The sequence below is a fragment of the Alligator mississippiensis genome, chromosome 9 (assembly GCF_030867095.1).
Source record: "Alligator mississippiensis isolate rAllMis1 chromosome 9, rAllMis1, whole genome shotgun sequence".
Lineage (NCBI taxonomy): Eukaryota > Metazoa > Chordata > Crocodylia > Alligatoridae > Alligator > Alligator mississippiensis.
Genome location: NC_081832.1, coordinates 5579376 through 5596934, shown reverse-complemented (window position 1 = coordinate 5596934; position 17559 = coordinate 5579376). Strand labels below are relative to the sequence as shown.

General features: G+C 43.8%; 1 protein-coding gene across 1 annotated transcript in view; it reads right to left on the bottom strand.

Annotated features, from left to right (window-relative positions):
* The window catches only part of CABLES2 (Cdk5 and Abl enzyme substrate 2), a 35718-nt gene that overhangs the window by 7572 nt on the left and 10587 nt on the right, over positions 1-17559 (bottom strand). The window contains exons 2-7 of the mRNA XM_059713211.1: positions 6486-6557; positions 6214-6306; positions 4946-5023; positions 2930-3038; positions 2034-2199; positions 64-167 (exon numbers count right to left, since the gene is read on the bottom strand). Of these exons, the coding sequence (XP_059569194.1) occupies positions 64-167; positions 2034-2199; positions 2930-3038; positions 4946-5023; positions 6214-6306; positions 6486-6557 (622 nt within the window). The remainder of the gene's footprint in view (positions 1-63; positions 168-2033; positions 2200-2929; positions 3039-4945; positions 5024-6213; positions 6307-6485; positions 6558-17559) is intronic.

Sequence of the window (17559 nt, the reverse complement as noted above, 5' to 3'; positions counted from 1 at the left end):
TTTGGTAGCACTGAGCTCCTGTGTGATAAACAGGCAGCCAGGTCAAGTAATCCCATTTAATACCATGTAAGACGCGAAGATGAGAACACGCTTGTGCTTTCCGCAGGGCCACTGAGGATCATCCAGGAGATTTGGATCGTACTCTGTTGCCTCTCCAGCTTCGTTTCCTGAAGGCATGGGAAAACCAATACAGTGTGAGCCACAAGAGAAGCAAATAGTGAGCTCTAAGAAACAGACACCTCTGGAATCAAACAATCTTCAAGCGGAAGGAGGAAATGGGCTGAACTTCACAGCCTGGGGCAGACGGCATGGTGGACTCTGAACCACGAATGACAGGCTTGCACTCCATCATGCACCGTGGGCCACGTCTTAGACCACAAACCAGCATCTGGATGGTGGTAATGACTTCAGGAGAAGTCACAAGTGCACTGCTAGCAAGCATATTACAAGAGCCTGCTTTTTTTTTTGCCATTTAAAATAAATGTGACAAAGTATATCATGCGACAAAGCCATACAAGATACCATGGAGCAAGCACTCCTGAACACAGACTAAAAGGATGAACCAGTCATACATTTAAAAGCACCCACTTATGGCTTGTGGACAAACTGCTGTAGCTGGTGTTCTGCCGTTATCCTATCAATGTTTCACCTCGGATACATACAGGAGCACAGAAAAGCCCTTCTGTGCGACTCTGGCATGCTCAGTAGCAAGGGTGATGAATTCTTGGTAGAGGATGTGTGTGGGTTGTGTGTGAGGCCACAAGAAACAGTCCAGCACTGGTGAGGCCATGCAAGAATAAGAGTTGAATCTGTTGGCTGAGGTAGAACAGTTTGCCCTTACAGTCTCACATTAGACCAATTGTTTTAATCTGATAACTAAATCCAGTGCCTCAGGCTTCCAATATTCATCTTTCGCGGAGTCCAGATTGTGTACATCAGTTCCTAGTCCACACGCCGTAAAACATGGGGATCCAAAAGTAAAACTAATTCGTCTCCCCCCTGGCTTATGTATTAAAGAGTCTGCATTTGGTAGCAAAGCCGCTACAACACTCTCACACATCTATAATGCAACTGCACTGACGAGCAAACATCTGCTCTGTAAATTAAACCCAAGTAGCTAGTCTGTGGAATAAGGCAGGTTGTTTCTGCTGCCCCCCTTTTTGTCACTGAGACCCTTTAGAGTACATTGGTTTCTGGTTTGAAAAAGGAGTTGCTGCATTGGTTTAGCAGTTGGGAAAGGGACACCAGACGCCTCTTCTACAGGTCAGATGTCACTTGACTTAGCACTGGTGAATCATTTAAACGCTGCTCCTTTGCAGCCCCCCCAACAATATCAGCTTCCTTACCCATTCTCTTAGGACAGCAGCTGACCAGAACTGGTATTTTCAAATGCATGCAAAAAACAGGATTTCACCCTCTAGGATTAAATGTGCACGAGTGGGAAAAGCGGCAGCCTCCCCATCCCAGGGGGCATGGCACAGTAGACAAAGCACCCAATTACACATAAAAAGAGCCTTCTAGGCTGCTACATGATTCCTATAGCGTTTGGTTTGAATTCGAGTACACTTAGTACCATGTTTGTGCTTAGGCACTGTTAGGAGGCTGGGGAGAGTTCTTCCTTATTTCCATGTTTGAACACCTGGGACACAAGTCTCCCCCTAAAAATACAAAAATCTCCCTTTACAAAGCTGAGTTTCATCCCCCAACAGGAAATGTAACCAACTGATTACAAAGAGACAGGTAACAAAGTTATGCAGCCCATGTCTTCTTAGATTTTTACTCTCTCGTGCTTACAAGTTAATCGAACTATTTTCATGTTTACCCTTCTCTGGGAATTGAGTGAAGAATGGAAACCTGAGAAATTCTCAGTTTACCAAAGCCTCCCTAAAAAAAGGGTTTTTTTGGCTGATTGCCTTCAACTCCCATTAACTACCTGCTTTGCCCAGGCAGGAATATATCTGCCATTTCATAGCATTATACACTGCACAAAGATACTGAACTACCTTCAACTGGAAGGCAACTGGTGGTCTCACCTATTTCTGTTCCGGCTGGTATGGTTTTAGTTGTTATGGTTTTGTATCTTGACCCTGGAAGATTTCGTGAAGTGCTGGATCGACACGCAGGAACAACACTGTGGTTATCATTTTTGCGGCAAACCAGGGCATTGGTTGGATACAAGAATTTTGCATAGGACACAACCTGAAAAAGATACTGAACTTTAGCAACGGGTGGGAGAAAAGGTCTGCTGACAGCCCCTTGCATTTAGGCTGACAAATGCTTTCCATTATAAAAGTGTCTTGCATTTCTTTTGCAGTAACCTTCACTGTTCACAGCAGGATGCTGAAATTCAACAGGGAAAAGCCCTGATGCCAAACAAGTCCCTTCACCATTCACCCACCCGTTCCAGTCTATTCATGTTTCAAAAAGGTATACATTTCCAAAAGGCATTGTTTTCCTCCTGCCGCTTTGTCCTTGCAGCGGTTTGGCAGACTGCCTAACAACTGAGCACAAATAGCTACACTGCTACCCAAACAGCAGCTTGGACTCACGGCACTAGGAACCCCAGGACCATATACATTCAGGCACAAGGAGAGTGCTGGAGAGACCTGGACTGGGCCCTCCACAGACCCACTATGATCCCAGTGGCACCCCATCTTCACAAGATGTTTATCCCCCCCATCTCAGGGCAGCTTTTGTACAAGGATCTCAAGAGACTACGCTCAGTGGAGATGTTTCTACGTGTATGAAAGGTGGAAAAATCTTGCTGATGAACAGTAAATAAGGCAGAGAAAGCAAGTAACCCATCCTACAGCAATGTGGTAAGAGCAGGGAAGAGCACTTGCAACTACGAGGTCTCAGTCCTCTGCTCCTGCCAGGGGTCTGCTCAACCACGGCGTGGTTTCTCGGGTACGTGATGGGGATTGCTTACCTTGCCGTCAGCACCGAGCTCCACTCCTTCCATTCCTAGAACCATCTCCGAAGAGACAGAAACACCGCCAGAAGGATGCCGCTGCTTCTGCCCTTCCATTTTTAGATCACTGTGAACAGATGGACATGGTGAAGTACTAGCAGAAACGGCATTACTAGTCTAAACTTCCCCTACAGTAAACACCAGACCTATCACAGATCTAAAATTAACACCGCACGGTAAGATTTCCACAATGTGGAAACTATGCGCCTGCTCATCCCCCTTTTTCATGGGAGCATTAATTTTTAAATGCCTTACTCAAAATGTAAGAAGTTCACTTCACCAGAGAAAACACAAACCATTTTCATCCTATTTTTATCCAGCTCAGTACTTACATGCTCACTATAAACTTAACGGAGCCATATATAGTCTTTCTACACACAGGAAAAAAAATAAGCTACCCATAATGTGCTAACAAAAGCTTCAGGCAGCAAGCAATAGCAGCAGACCCATTATCATCACCCCTGGACTCCAATTAAAGTTTTCTGATTTAAGCACATGATCCTAAGAGTAATCCCAACCCTATACGGGTCAGACTAAAAAGAACTGTACTTTGGTGTCGGTCTTCATCACTGTCACCTACTCCAATTTAAATGAAAAATCCTGTCTTTTGGCCAAAGAATATTACTGGCAGCTTACAAGGAAGAGTGGAACGAATTGGCAGCCAGCTTGACAGTTCAGCTCTTTCAAGTGACCTTGCTACTTTCCCATGAAGCAAGGGAGGTTTCCTAACGCCTATTTTTATAGAATTGTTTGCATACAATGCCTTTTCCGCCACTAAACATCCGTTTCCTTCTTCCATACATTATGCACAGGACACAAGTGACAACACAATTGTTTCGGCAGAGGTGGATTAAATTAAACAACGTTTTCTATAGAGTGTGTGTGTGTGTGTACTAGTAGCCTTCAGGGTTAACTTAAGGCTCATGAGGGACTGCTACAAGGATTTCCCTCACTTGCTTCCTTAGGCTATATTTACATTAATGTCTATTTTGTATGATGTGAACAGAATGGCTATGTTTCTAAAACACAGCATATTTAGTTTGCCATAGATGGGTGTTTTCAGTTCTTGATAGCCCACAAATCTGTGGCTTTTAGTACCTTTACATTTCCAGGCCTTTATAGCTTGAAGTAATTCAGAGCATCTTAAAACTTGAATAATGGCCACGTGGCAAAACTCCAAAAATAGGTTCGGTAATGACAGCAGGTGCCTTCATGTCTATACTGATACCTCCAACTCCGAGCATAAAATAATTAGGCAGTACAGCTCTACTGTCAGCGTTGTGAAGAGCGGGTCTTCTGAACAGCTGTGCTGGCAGAGAGCTGCAGCAACAAGACTGAGCTTTTAGTGGTAGAGCTTGCTAGTGGGGAGTGGTTTTGCTCTAATGACAAAGCACACCTTCGCTGGTATGTACTGTTTCTATCTCGCATGTGCTCCCTTGGATTAGTACAGTGGTGCTGCTACACCACGCAAGTGCTCCTACCGACATGAAGTATTGGGCATTTGCTTATCTGTCTATGAACCGTCTTAGTGAAGCGAATGGCTGCCTTCATACATATGTTTTTACACAACTCAGACTTCCTTACCCTTTTCAATCCCAAATCACAGGCTGCTTATACACCCAGGCTTTTAAGCCTGAATAAATGCTGGAAAGAGCGGGTGATTTCATGGTCTCTTTTTCTGGAAAGGCTGGTTGAATACTTTAATTGGCTCAGGGGCAATGTGTTATTTTTATTTCACTTTACTACTTAATTACCACCCTGCAATCTGTGCATGCATTAATGAGTCAGATGAACACATTTAATATATGCACTTTCCTTATGTTTCAGAGTAATCTGAAATGAAATGGGTCACAAGATGCTCTAGCTACACTAACTTATGAAGCTGCTTTAATAAAATCCTGCTGGTGTGTAGCATAACAGACTGATCACTTGGCAGAAAAGTGCATAAGTCAAGTTAAAAACCTATTGCCTCACCTTATCCGTAAGCTCTCCCCATATGGCAGGATGGAAAAAGCCACACACAAGGTTCGCTTGGCACATATCAGTACGATCCTGAAGGCAGATGGGAAGAGATTATCAGGAGAGTCAGAAGCCTGAAAGTTTTGGACAGCTATAAAACATGAGAATCACTAGCAGACCTCTTGGAAACGTGCGCATCCAGCCTTTTGTTAAACAGCTTCTTTAAAGTGCCTAGGATTATTGAGGGATTTATAGGAAGGACAGCAACACAACACCTGCTGCTCTCCCAATTAACAGTGGTCCCACAACCCCAAGTGCAAGAATCTTAATGTCTGAGAAAACAGCACCAGGCTCCTACCCTGGTTGCTAGCAGAAATGCTCAATCTCAAGTGCTCTAGACCGAGTCAGTTAGCGGGGACAGACTATTAGAGCAAGAGAATGACTTTGGGGATGTTTGCACCTGCGTGCCAGTCATTCAGAGCCCGGGTCAAAAACCTACAGTGCACAGGAGACCATCTGCCCTCATGCACACCGCTGGGCCTCTTCCCTCAGCTCCCTAACCACTACGTCCAGAGCATTAACTACAGACAGAAGGGACCTGCGGTTCTTTCAAGTGAAACTTTTCTTCCTCAGATTGCAAAGTGCTTTATAAAAGCAGGCAAGAATCGCAAGCTTCGTTTTGCTAACCAGAAAACAGAGGCACCCAGAGGGGTTATGGGACATGCCCGAGTTCATGTGCAACTTGATGGAAACAGACCTCGGGTCTCTCGATATGCCTTCTAGCATCTTGCTCCGCTGGAGAGCACTGCTTCTCCAAAAGGGCTGGGGCCACACTACAGCCCCGGCTCCGAACAGGAGCTCAAAGCTTCACACACCAAAACCACCAGGCTGTTAATTTTCTTCCCACCCAAACCATACTCGAGATGTCACACCGCTCAACTATTTGCAGTCCCATGCTGGCATCCCTGGCCCTATGGTTTTTACCACTGTATAGCTTAGCAGCGAGATACGTGTGGCTATACTTCATAAGGCAAGTGCAATCTCAAATCACGCAGTCTAAATGAATGCCCCATTTAAGTATCCAAGAATCAAGGTTTTGGATAAGCCATCCTGTTTCCCAGACGCATTCATGTGCATTAAGCTATAATTAAATTCAACCTAATTCTGCCAGCTTTTCTCCTGTCTACTAGACCCACTGAATTCAAGGGAAGAATTTATAGGCAAGCTCTCTTTCACAGGGGCAAAAAGGGACGGTCAAACCTCTAGGGAAGATCAAGTGTTACCTGCTATTCTTTGTATCGTACTGTCTCATGTTCTTGATGAAATGCATCTTCTTCAGGCTTTTATGTCTTGGAGATCCAGATATGTGCTTGGTTCTGCAATGGAAGAAAAAAAAGGCAATATTTGAGAAATAAAAAAAAAGAAAAGGAAGGTGTCTTTATGATCAGATGGCAGCACTGGCATGCAGGACCTCAGAGATTCGCTTGGAAGAGGGTGAGGGAGGAGAGGACTGGCATGCAACGAGTTAAGATTAATGCTGCTTTTGAACAAGTACCTTCGCGCACTGGCATATTCCACTATGTCTTCTAAAAATTCTAGAGAGCAGCGCTGGGAGATAAAACGCCTTCTGTAAAAATGTACAACACCGTGAAGAATGAACATTATTAGTTCATGGCCTCTGCGATCAGAAACGGCATCAGCTCTATTAAGTCTTAAGATAATAGACCTTTGTACAAAACGTGGCCTCAAAAAATATACCAGTCTCAACATTTTAAACTTCTATAAAAGGCCACGAACTTTGGAGTTCCTAAAAAAGATAAAAGCTTTTTATTTGCTTTAAGAAGCTGACCTCTTTGAAAGACCTATCCAATTAACCAAAGACCTTAATACAGTCGGCAGAAAAGGAGAGCCTGGTTGCAAGCAATGCTTTTCAGGAATCAATGAAACTTAAAAATGTTATTTTGAGTGGGTTTTTTTCTGATTTCGGAAAAGCAATATTGTGTGCATCTTGCAATAGGTTTCTAGACAAAACTAAAACCTTGCTGACATGGAGCCTGGCTCAGTAAGTGACAGTATTAACAACACGGAGAGGTCTATTAAAGGAAAACAGAGTTTTGGTGCCCATTTTGAATCCTAAAAAAAGGCGGCATAGGAGAAAAAGCTACTAAAAGTTTAACAGTTAATGACACACCACATTACAGCAGGGGAAAATGGACACTGCCCCCAAGACTTGACTGCAAGTTTTAGTTATTTACTGCTGAACATTTAGATTCAACTAGGCATTTTGAAATTATACAGAAAATCTTCCGTCAGGCCGTGCTCATACATCATCACCACTAACATCTGACCAAGTCTTAGTATTTTACTACAGTTCCTAATATTGCACATTTTCTTCCCCCCATCTTAGCAGGTACGCCATGCAAGCTCAGACAAAGCTCTCGCTTTCTTTCCCCTGACCGCATCTCTTGGTTCAGTTCCCGAGCAATGCTGGATGTACTAGATGATTTAGGCAGGGAGGAAGGGGGTGCTTTAAAAAAAAAAGTTTGGTAAGATTTTGAAAAACAATAGGATTCTTCAAACAAATGGGGATTCCCATATCCTTGGAGGAACACAATTAGAGCAGCTTTACATTGAAAACTAAGGACTGCAGCTCTTTCTCCCTCAAGTCATGAGATCTGCGGTCTGAAGGTATTCCCTTGCACACCCGGTTTCTTATTGATCAAGTGCTTTTCCTGTTAGCTTCCTTCTCCAACATCTTAAGCAAGCAGCCACACTTATTAGAAGCCAAACTGGAAAGAGGCAACGGTGTTTAACTCTGGTTAAAACATCCCAGACTCGCACGCAGACTTTCAACTGGCTGCCCACCTCCGATACAACTCATGCTGCCTTGTCTTCACTGCTTTAACAGCTAACCAGAATTCAGATCACACGCTCTGGGTTTTCGTTTCGCAGTGTAGACATACCCGAAGGCAGGGTGTGGAGAAGCAGGAAGATAGTCAGGTTGCCTCATTATTTAGTGCCTAACTAAATATGCATCCAACTTTGGAAGTGGAAGCATGCTGCAACCAAAATATAAGGGGGGGGGGGGAATAAAGCTCTCCTTCCTTCTACTTTCTTCTGAACTGCTCTAGAGACATTGCCAATGCTGTTTAGACAGTGCCAGCGGATACCTGGTAGTTAGGCCTTAAACATATCCCAACACTACATCATAATCATCGTGTAAAGTTGCCGCGACACAACACTCTCCATGCAATTACAAGATCTGCAATGTCCGTGGCAAGCCAAGATCATTTATGACAAGGATATCCGCACCTCTAATTTAAAACCACGCCAGTTTTCCTACTGAACTGAGTAGAAAAGAGTTGCTGTTAATAAGCATGCCAAGAGAAAAGATCTCCAGGCAGTTTGCCTGTATTACATTAAAACGCCCCGTCGGGCAAAGACTTTAAAATGGAATCAGTTATTTCTGTAGTAACCACCCCAAGTAGTTTCCATCCAGTCTTAAATGCATCAATCTATTTTGTTCAAATTACTTAAATAAAATAAAAACAAACCTCCAAGTAACCCTGAAACCCAATTAATTTGTAAGGAGACTCGAGACCAACTGCACTGCTGCGGGTATTTCTTTCCCTTTTGCTTTCGGTGCCCTTTATTCTGTTACAATTAACGAGTAATGGCTTAAGGGAATCTATAACAACTTGCAGAATTTGACATTTCCACCAGAAAGTAAATCTGACAGCTCTAAATTCCCCGAGGAACTGTTGGGATGTTCTTTAGAAAGCACAATGCTCCAAAAAGCACTCCAATGAAGGATCCTTGTATGCAAGCAGGATGGTAATTTGAAAAGCATAAGACTTCACCTGTGTTACCGCTAGAACCTGGGTTTCCTTAGTAGCTTCCTATGGTTAGGACCCGTGTGTACGGGGCTGCATTTTGGGTGCAATATATCCAGAATCCCAGCAAGGAAGCATTGGACCAATCACCTGTATTAGTTTCAGAAACAGCAGAACAGGTGCAGAACCACATCTGGATGGGGGCAGGTGGTATCAGTTGCCATTATATAGGACGATGCATAAGCAAGAAGATTTCAGACCCACTTCTGGATTGTCCACTAAAGCCCAAGGGGTGGTTGGAGGAACAAGCAAGAAGACCCACTTGCTCTGTCCAATCTTCAGCAGACGAGAAATAAGTCACCCTGATTGTAGAACAAATCAGCCTCACCTTGGGACTCCGTTTTCAGGCCTAGCTTGAGCGTAACAAGGCTAACAAGTGGCACCATGCTACTGAAGCACACTACTGTGGGAAAAACTGGTCAAGCCCGCTAAGGTTTGGATGTATTTAGAAGGATGAGCTCACACTCGCTACCTGAAATGCAACCGTATAACCTGCACGAAATCAGATATGCTGACAGGCTTCTATTCTGGGAACAAGAAACCAAACATTGCAATATGAGTTTCTAATCAGGCTTGCTTAGTTCAGTTTTCCATCTCTAGGCCTCTGTCCTGAACCTAGACTTTACCCTGCAACACCACCTTTGCACTCTTTGCTGCCTGATGCACTGGATACTGATGCAAGCAAACGCCTCACTCCAGGGTCAGAGGACACTGGGGTGGACAGCTAAACCCTGCCCAGTTAAAAAGATCAGTCTTCAAGTCAAAACACTAGGTACAGGTACAAGTGAAGTGACCTCTGCAAAATATCCATGTCTGGTTGAAATGCAAGAGGATCGCTCATTTGCCGTCTCAGTCATTTATGAGCTGCGCTGCTTTGACGGCGATGCGCTCTGAAGAGGAGGCTGCAGAACTACCTGGCTCCGAGCGTCGCTCCGCTTCACTTCCCATTTCAGAGTTTCCTGTGACTCGAAGTCAAGAGACCCCTAAATCAGAACGTATCAAATGGTTACAGGAAAGATCCCAGATCCTACTCAAGAGCAAAGCATCACCCCTGTAAGGTGTCCACAGCACAAAAAAAAATACCCCAAATCAAACCCAAATTCTGCTCCACGTTAGCTGCATTGATGCAAACAATTCTGACCCTAAGGTGGGACAACTCTTCCCTTAAGTCTTTGGAGCTGGTAAGATCTGTTCTCTTGAATTTCTTTAAGATGAGGAAAGCAGCCCTGCTAGCCCACCTTTGCACTGAAAAAAAATCTGCGTGCTGCCGGGAGAGTTAGTGATGTGAGGTCATTGCATTTTATTTTATGGATTTGTCAAAATGCCCAATCAGCAGAATTTTGCTATAGTCACGGTATGTTTTTAAGAGTACACTACAGTACATCAATACCTTCTTGGAGGGCAAAACGTAGCTGACTTATTTGTGGATTTTGATGATCCTATCTGCTTTAGGAACTTGCTCTCAAAGTGCGAGGCTTTCCTGTAATAGGAAACCCTGGCTGATTTAACTGCCTGCCTGTTGGGTTCCACCTGATGAAACCCAATTTAAAATGAAACATCCGGTTCCAAGCAGTTTTATCTAGGATGATGTGCTTTGCTTGAATTGCAGTGCATTGTACTGCAAAGTATTAATGAGAGGAGTTTCCAAGGCACTTGATGGCTTGTGCAACCTAGAGACCAAATGATCCCCCTGTTAATGTTTCGCAGGCAAGTCTCCATACTGTAGCATGCCTGAAAATATATTAAAGTCCCTTCAAGGGCTCTATCCTTTTAGGATGCTGCAGCTGGACAATTAGAAATAATTTCTCACGTAGCTATGCAGCTTTAGTTTTACACACTTTATTTTTTTGTTTGTTAAAAAGTTTTATGCAGCAGGTGGGAGCGCTATCTGTAGAAGAGCATTATTTCAGCTCAAAACATTAATAGTGAGACGTTGCCCAGCTGGAGCTAGCTGTTTGTTCATACATAGCTCAAGCGACCGCTGTAATTCTGTCCTCACACAGCCATTTCCACTGTCAGCACGCTGCGGGAGGTCTCCTGGGTTCAGTGTTGTGATATCATTTAGCAGCACAAGCGCTGTGGACGCCCTTGCCTGGCAGAGGACACACAATACACGGAGTACAACACGTTGCAAAGTTTTTGGCCCAGCAGTTCATGCAGCTCTTTGGTATCCCCGCTGGAACAGGACACAGCTGAGAGCACGCTATGTATAGCTGTGATAAGCTCGAGACGCTCCGACTTGGAAATGGAGAGGAAAAAGCCGCTGAAATCACAGCTTTGGATTAGAGGCTAAGACGCGTCTGAAAAGGGTCTGTTTATCACCAGTATATTGGCAGAGACAGGCTTGGTGCAACACCGAAGCGGCAGGAACAGCAAGGTTTTTGAGGGATAGGAATTTCTTCACCACTTCTCCCTATTTACGTAACCGGACATTCCCACAGTCACCGCGGCAGCAAAACTGGAAGGAGAAGGATCTCGTTCAGGTCACGAGCAAGGCTCCTGCCAACCCTGTCCCTTTGGGGCTGCTCTCTTGATGCCCCCTGCCCTGTAAGCTTTCCATCTAAATACTATTCAAAGGGATTGTCAGCCAGCCCCGCTTTTACCATCTCTAGTTGCTCAAACAGCAAGGCTCCCATCAGCTGAGCTGGCTTCCTTCTTAATATTTTCCACATCTCTCCAGTTTCCAGATGGACTTTGGAAAAAATCCTGCAACTCTAAGGAAGTTCTCCATTTAACTCTTGGTATCTTCTGCGAGGCATGTATACTCTTCTGCACATTTAACTCTTAGTATCTTCTGCAAGGCATTATACTCTTCTGCAGCTTTGGTGGATTCCCAGTTTCTTTGTCCCCAACTTTGTCAGGGAATCCAGTGACTGTCTCATCACAAGCCTTCAATATTTCTCCAGGGGTGGGTCTAGATCCAATTCCCCACCAAGATGCACAAACCTGACCCAACTCCAGAACTATTCTCAAAAGAGAGCCTGTTGTTCAGCTTCGCCTGTTCTGAGCATGCCATTACAGGGGAACTTGATGGTCTTCTGCACCATGGCAAAGCTAGAAAAAAGCCTAGCTTTTGCTCTGATGTTGAGGACAGGCTCCAGGAACCGAGATGTGCGTCAGCCTTTTGCAGTCCACCCGTAGTGACGTGAAGGCATCAACTTTGATCTTTGTCTTGTTGTAAACTTCTGCCATCGGTTCCTCTATGTACCCCAACAGGATGGGTCCTTCAATGCGTGCTGTTGTGCTTTTGTACAGTCACATTTGTCACTGCAAGGTTTTCCGTTTTAAAAAGCAACGATGTCAGAAGTCCTACACGAGACCGTTCAAACTTACTATACCTAGTCAGGTGATAAAACAATGCTTCACGTGCCTTCAGGCATGAACACCAACCAAACCTAGCACAGGTACGCTGCTTTACATATATTAAAAGGCTGATCTCCACAGCAACCCAACTAGGTATGTATAGAAATGTCAGTCCCTGGTTTACCGACTTGGGTGACAGCCAGGTCCTGGGCTTCTTCTGTGAAGAAGACAAGACAGTAAGAGAAAAAAAGGAGAAAGCACAGGTCCTAGACTATCACAGAGGAGGAGAGGAAAAAGAGGAGAAGAGCAGAGATGCTAACAGTCCATACTACCCATGCTCTTGACCCTGGAGGGGAGTTGCACACACATTTGGGCTCCAGTACTGCTAGATTTGAAAACTGGAAATGTCAAATTAGGAAACTCCAAATTATTGTGCATTGCAAAAACATACAAATACACACACATACTTTTGGGCTCTTAAACTTGGATTACATTGCCACAAATGGGAGATACCCCGATCATCACTTCCCTCACTGTTTCCTCTTTCAATTTGAAGGCGGCAAGGCTATTCCAGGCTAGAATTGTTGCCCTTTGCTGCTACCATGGCTACTTTGAAAGGCAAGTGTGCAATGTGGCTTGAGGGATTGCACACCCCTGAGGGACAGTGCAAAGACTATTTCAGGTTGGCTGGAGATGCAAATTAGTCAAATATGATAAGTGTTTCAAACAAAAGCAACCGAATCATTGTGCATTTTGGCCACTTTTGCAAAGGCCAATGTTCCCATACAAAAGCGATAATTATCACACATCTGGCAACACAGATGTGCAAAGTACCTGTGAGCTCAATCACATTCATTGCTGATTCTGTTAGAGAAGAATGTCTTTGTGATGAGCACTGGCGGGGGGAAGAGTTCACCCCAAAACACATGACATTTGAACAAGGACAAAACAGAGAGAAGAGTTGGGCTGATGATCCAGCAGCCGCTAAATTGAGTTTGATACACTGCTCTTCATGGCTACAGGGTCCAAGTGCACTGGAAAAGCAAGTCTCAGATTACTTCTTAAGAACCTCCTCTAGCCAAATGGATGCACATTGCCAATGGGATCCAAAGGGAATCCTATCCAGTCCCCATCCTTCCCAAAGGCAGCCACGATCCCTGCAAAAATGCAGTCGGCTAAAATCAATAGCAAGCCTGATGTCCTCTGCAGCTCTTCGAATGCATGGTATGTGTGTGTAGGCTAGAAGGCAGCAGGTACGTGGGTCCAAATTTCACAGTCTGACATATGGGGCTAAGTCAGGATTCATGCATCTCCCTTAAAAGACACAGTATTTGCTTTTGTAAAAAAAATACATCCCCTTTGTAAGGTCTTTTAGCTCCCCAGAGCAACCAGTTAGATAACAGCGAGTTGTCAATACAATAAAGGAACAAACTACTAAGCAGCCCCTAGCCCGATGACTTGGCAAACAATTATCTGGGGGCATCTGCACGAGACCGAGATCTCAAGTCTGGCTGTACAACAACAAAAAATGGACCTGTCAGTTCTGTTTAGTCAAAGTCAATTTTGAAAATTGCGTCCTATTCTTTTCTTCCAGCAATCTGATCTGAACTGCTCTTCTGGTAATCAATTCCCACACATTTAAGCATTGAATCCAAGAATGAAAATAAATTAGTGCAGGATTGATTTAGGGGCCAGTAATTGGAGAGAAGAAATTCCAATTCTCTAAGTTTTAGAAGTCCCCTTCCCATTATATGGACATAATTGTTTCATGTTTCACCATTAAAGATTAGATCACATGAAAAAGTTTACACCGAGGAAAGCACATAACGCACAATTTAGGTTTGAAAAGTATTTGCCATGTGAAAAGCAGAACTATTCACTGCAGTTATCTCCAAAGCACAAAGCAAACTGGGTTTTTGTTTTTTTTTTTAAACAAAACACACATTACTTTGCTAAGGCTTAACGGTAGACTCCATAACACCTGAACATCTGACTGTGACATACACAGTAGATTAGACAATCCCTCTGAGATCTCAACCTAATACCCACCTACCATTTACAGGCTATGCTAATAACAAGGGAAATACCTTCAAGCTGCTCAGTTCACACTGCTGCCATAAACACACAGAAGTGGGTTTCTTAGGCTTAAACTGCACAAAGTAAATGATCTGATCAATGCGCAAGGGAAACCAGATAGTATTCCTTTCAGTTTTAAGCATTTATGTATTGGGAATTTGTGTACAGAGCGTATCTAAAATAGCCATTACACCTGGCAGGACCTAAATGCTGCATCAGGACTTGCAAAAGCTGACCTTGGCACACCTGGCGTGCCTGCACGTGAGTGTGGACACTTCTCCAATGTGCTGTAATCAGAGCATGTTGGAATGGACTCCATTAATCAAGTCTGCTGGAGTGCGGCCATGACCGCGCTCCCGCATCTCGCGTATCAGCATCCCTGCGCTTCACTTTGGCAAGCTTTAGTTCAAGTGCGGGGACACTGTTACATGAGATGCTACGGCACTTTCATTCAAGCAGCTCTTGGAGCGAATTAAAAGTGCCACCCCCTCCTCCCCTGGAGCATGTGCAAGTGCCCAAGGAGTCTGCTTAAGTCACTGGGACTCAGAGACCCAGAGCAGCATATCCTAACACCAGCATGGGACCAGTGGGCATGCACCAAAGGCAGAGTTCACTGGCCAGCACTGAATCTGGTCAAGGATTCATGGTTTTTAATAGCCTTTTCAATGGGCAAATCCATATTTTGCTTGTTCATGCACTATCATCATCCTCCTGAAAAGATGTGGATGGTGCTTAAGCTGGTTTCACATTTGCAGGACTTCAGGGCTGCTTTAGCAAGTCCCGATGCAACATTTCGGCACAAGAACAGACAAGAGCAAGTAGCAGCTCAGCCCTCTTGCACATGCCTCCAGAGATACAGCGCTTGCTTTAGAGAAAAGCTATGTGGCACTTAGTCTCCTTCAACAGTTCTCTCATGATCAGGAGCAAACCCATTCCCTACTTCTCCCCCCCACAAAAATGTGTTTCACTGCATACAATTTTAACTCCAAGTCCTCCCAACTCTCCACCAGCGTGACTTGCAAAGATACGGCAGTGTCGAGAATCATGCTAGGGCAGCGTCCTCGGCACATGCAACGTCCGCTCACCTGCAATGCATATGTCAGAGTCTAATAAAAGTGAACCAAGGATTTATGATGCACTTTAAGTGCAGATCTTGTGCTAGATTGGTGTCGATACATAAACATCCCGAGTCCCTGGATAGCATTTCTTACACACTGACACATATGGTTCATTTTTAGCTCAGGACATCAATAATGTAGCATGAGCATAAATGCTGCAAGAGGCGCAGTACCACAAACCCTACCCATTAAGGGCTATGCATGCAGAACTGGGAGGTTGACCTGATTCTGTTGCAGATCGAGGGCAAAACTCCCTGGAGTTTCATGGCACCAGAAGGCTGCTCTGTGAACGTAACAGGAGGCTTGGTAAAATCCAGGTCTAATACATTTTTCTAATGCAAAGTCATCCGAAGCCTTAAGTGGCTGAAAACTCTCCAGAAGATGATTTAAAGGCATTAATCTAAAACCAAATACCATCCGCCTTTACTTCAAGGCTGAATTATTGTAAAAACATGTGCATCCCTTTATAAACATATTTCTGTGCGTTTGAATTAACTTGGGCAATAGATCAAAAGGATTTTCCTCTTAAATACTGCTGGTGGCTGATGCAAGAAGACTAATGTTTTAATAAAACACTTTCCTCCTTGCAGCAAAGGGCAAACATACTTTTCCCTTTTAATTAGCAGGCAGAAATGAATTATTTTCTGTAGGCATTAGGGCTGCTTGCGACTGTGTTAAAAGAAATGACAAGTTTAAAAAGGACCGAATTGGCTGCAGGTAATCTGCCATACGGCATGCGAGAATTCCAGTTGAGTAGACGCTGTTACTGGGCTGTTAACAGAGCAAGGCAGCAGCACGTATAATGCAAGAACTGTTATTTTTTGAGAAGTGAAATGCAAGGGAAGAATGAGGTAGAAAGTATGTCTATATAAACTAGTGCTGTGCGAGGCTCTCCAAGTCAGGGTTATGGGCTATGCAGTTTGCCCAAATGAAGCACTGGCAACACAGATGTTGCAGGATGCAAGTCCTCATACATTATGAAGCCTGAACCCAGAAGTGTAATGGCAAATTTTACTTTGGATACAAGGTATCAGACATCATGACAAATAAAAATTCAGTAGCAGATAATCAGTCCAATTGCCTACCAATTAGTTGTTCTAATAAAAGATATCAGATTCACTCAAGGAACCTTGTTTGCCTACCAAGGGTCGTTTTAATGAACGTAAACCACCACCTCCTGTTTTGGGGCTGTGTTTTTTTTTTTTAAAGAAATGCCCTCACTTTGGCTTAATAAAACAGGTTCTAGGGCAGGAAAAAAGCGAGTATGCTCTCAAAACGATACACTTTCCAACCAATAAGCAACTTCATCACTGTCTCCAGACTGACTTAGTGTTATCGTCTAGTTAAATATGGTCAGGTATTTTATGAACTCCACATTTTTGGTGTGCACAGATGAAAATTCAGTCTAGGCACCATATCCAGGATAATCTGAGACTTTATGGGATCCTAATTATGACAAGGTCTTGCTTTCCTACCTTCTTCAGTCTTGCATTAGTTCCTAGTTTGTCATTTTTGTGCATTTTGAGATGGCAAAATGCTTTTTTCCCCACAAGATTAGAAGGGCATGGGGAAGCATCTCCCGTGCAGGGTGCTACATGCCTGGGTCAAGCTCCTTGTCTCCAATCACGCTTCTCCCACTGAATTCAGGTTCTTCTACAACCTTGTCGCTGCAGCATCTGAACTTAATCACTGATTGACAAGCCTCTGTCTACATCCAATTATGTAGCTGGAAAGCTAGGAAAAACCCAGATCTACCCATTCTGACTGGGATCTGTCCCCTAGGAAACTTACTGTCTACTCAAGAACTGAACTTCGTTTTGCACAATGTACATTCATATTCCAAAGTACAGATTTTGACAACGGAGAGCTATGCAATTACCAGATTTACATGCCAATATCAGCAAGGATGGACATTTGCATGCCTGGTTTGCCCATGGACCTGCTGCATTTTTACATGCATGAAAAAACGACTTTGAAAGTCAGGTCCAGGATACTGGAAAAAAAAAAAAAGCAGCTTATTTGGGGTATTTACTAATTGCTCCAATACAAAACCTTAATATAGACGGAGTGGGTATCATGGTTTATATGGTATTGCTAAAGGACCACAGATGTTGTAACCACCTCCAACATACAATTATTCTCTCATTTTGCTCACGTGATGAATTCATGCACTGAAAGTTTTGCCAGCACCTTAAAAAGAGGCACTAGATTAATAATAGTTATTCCACTTTAGAAGTGG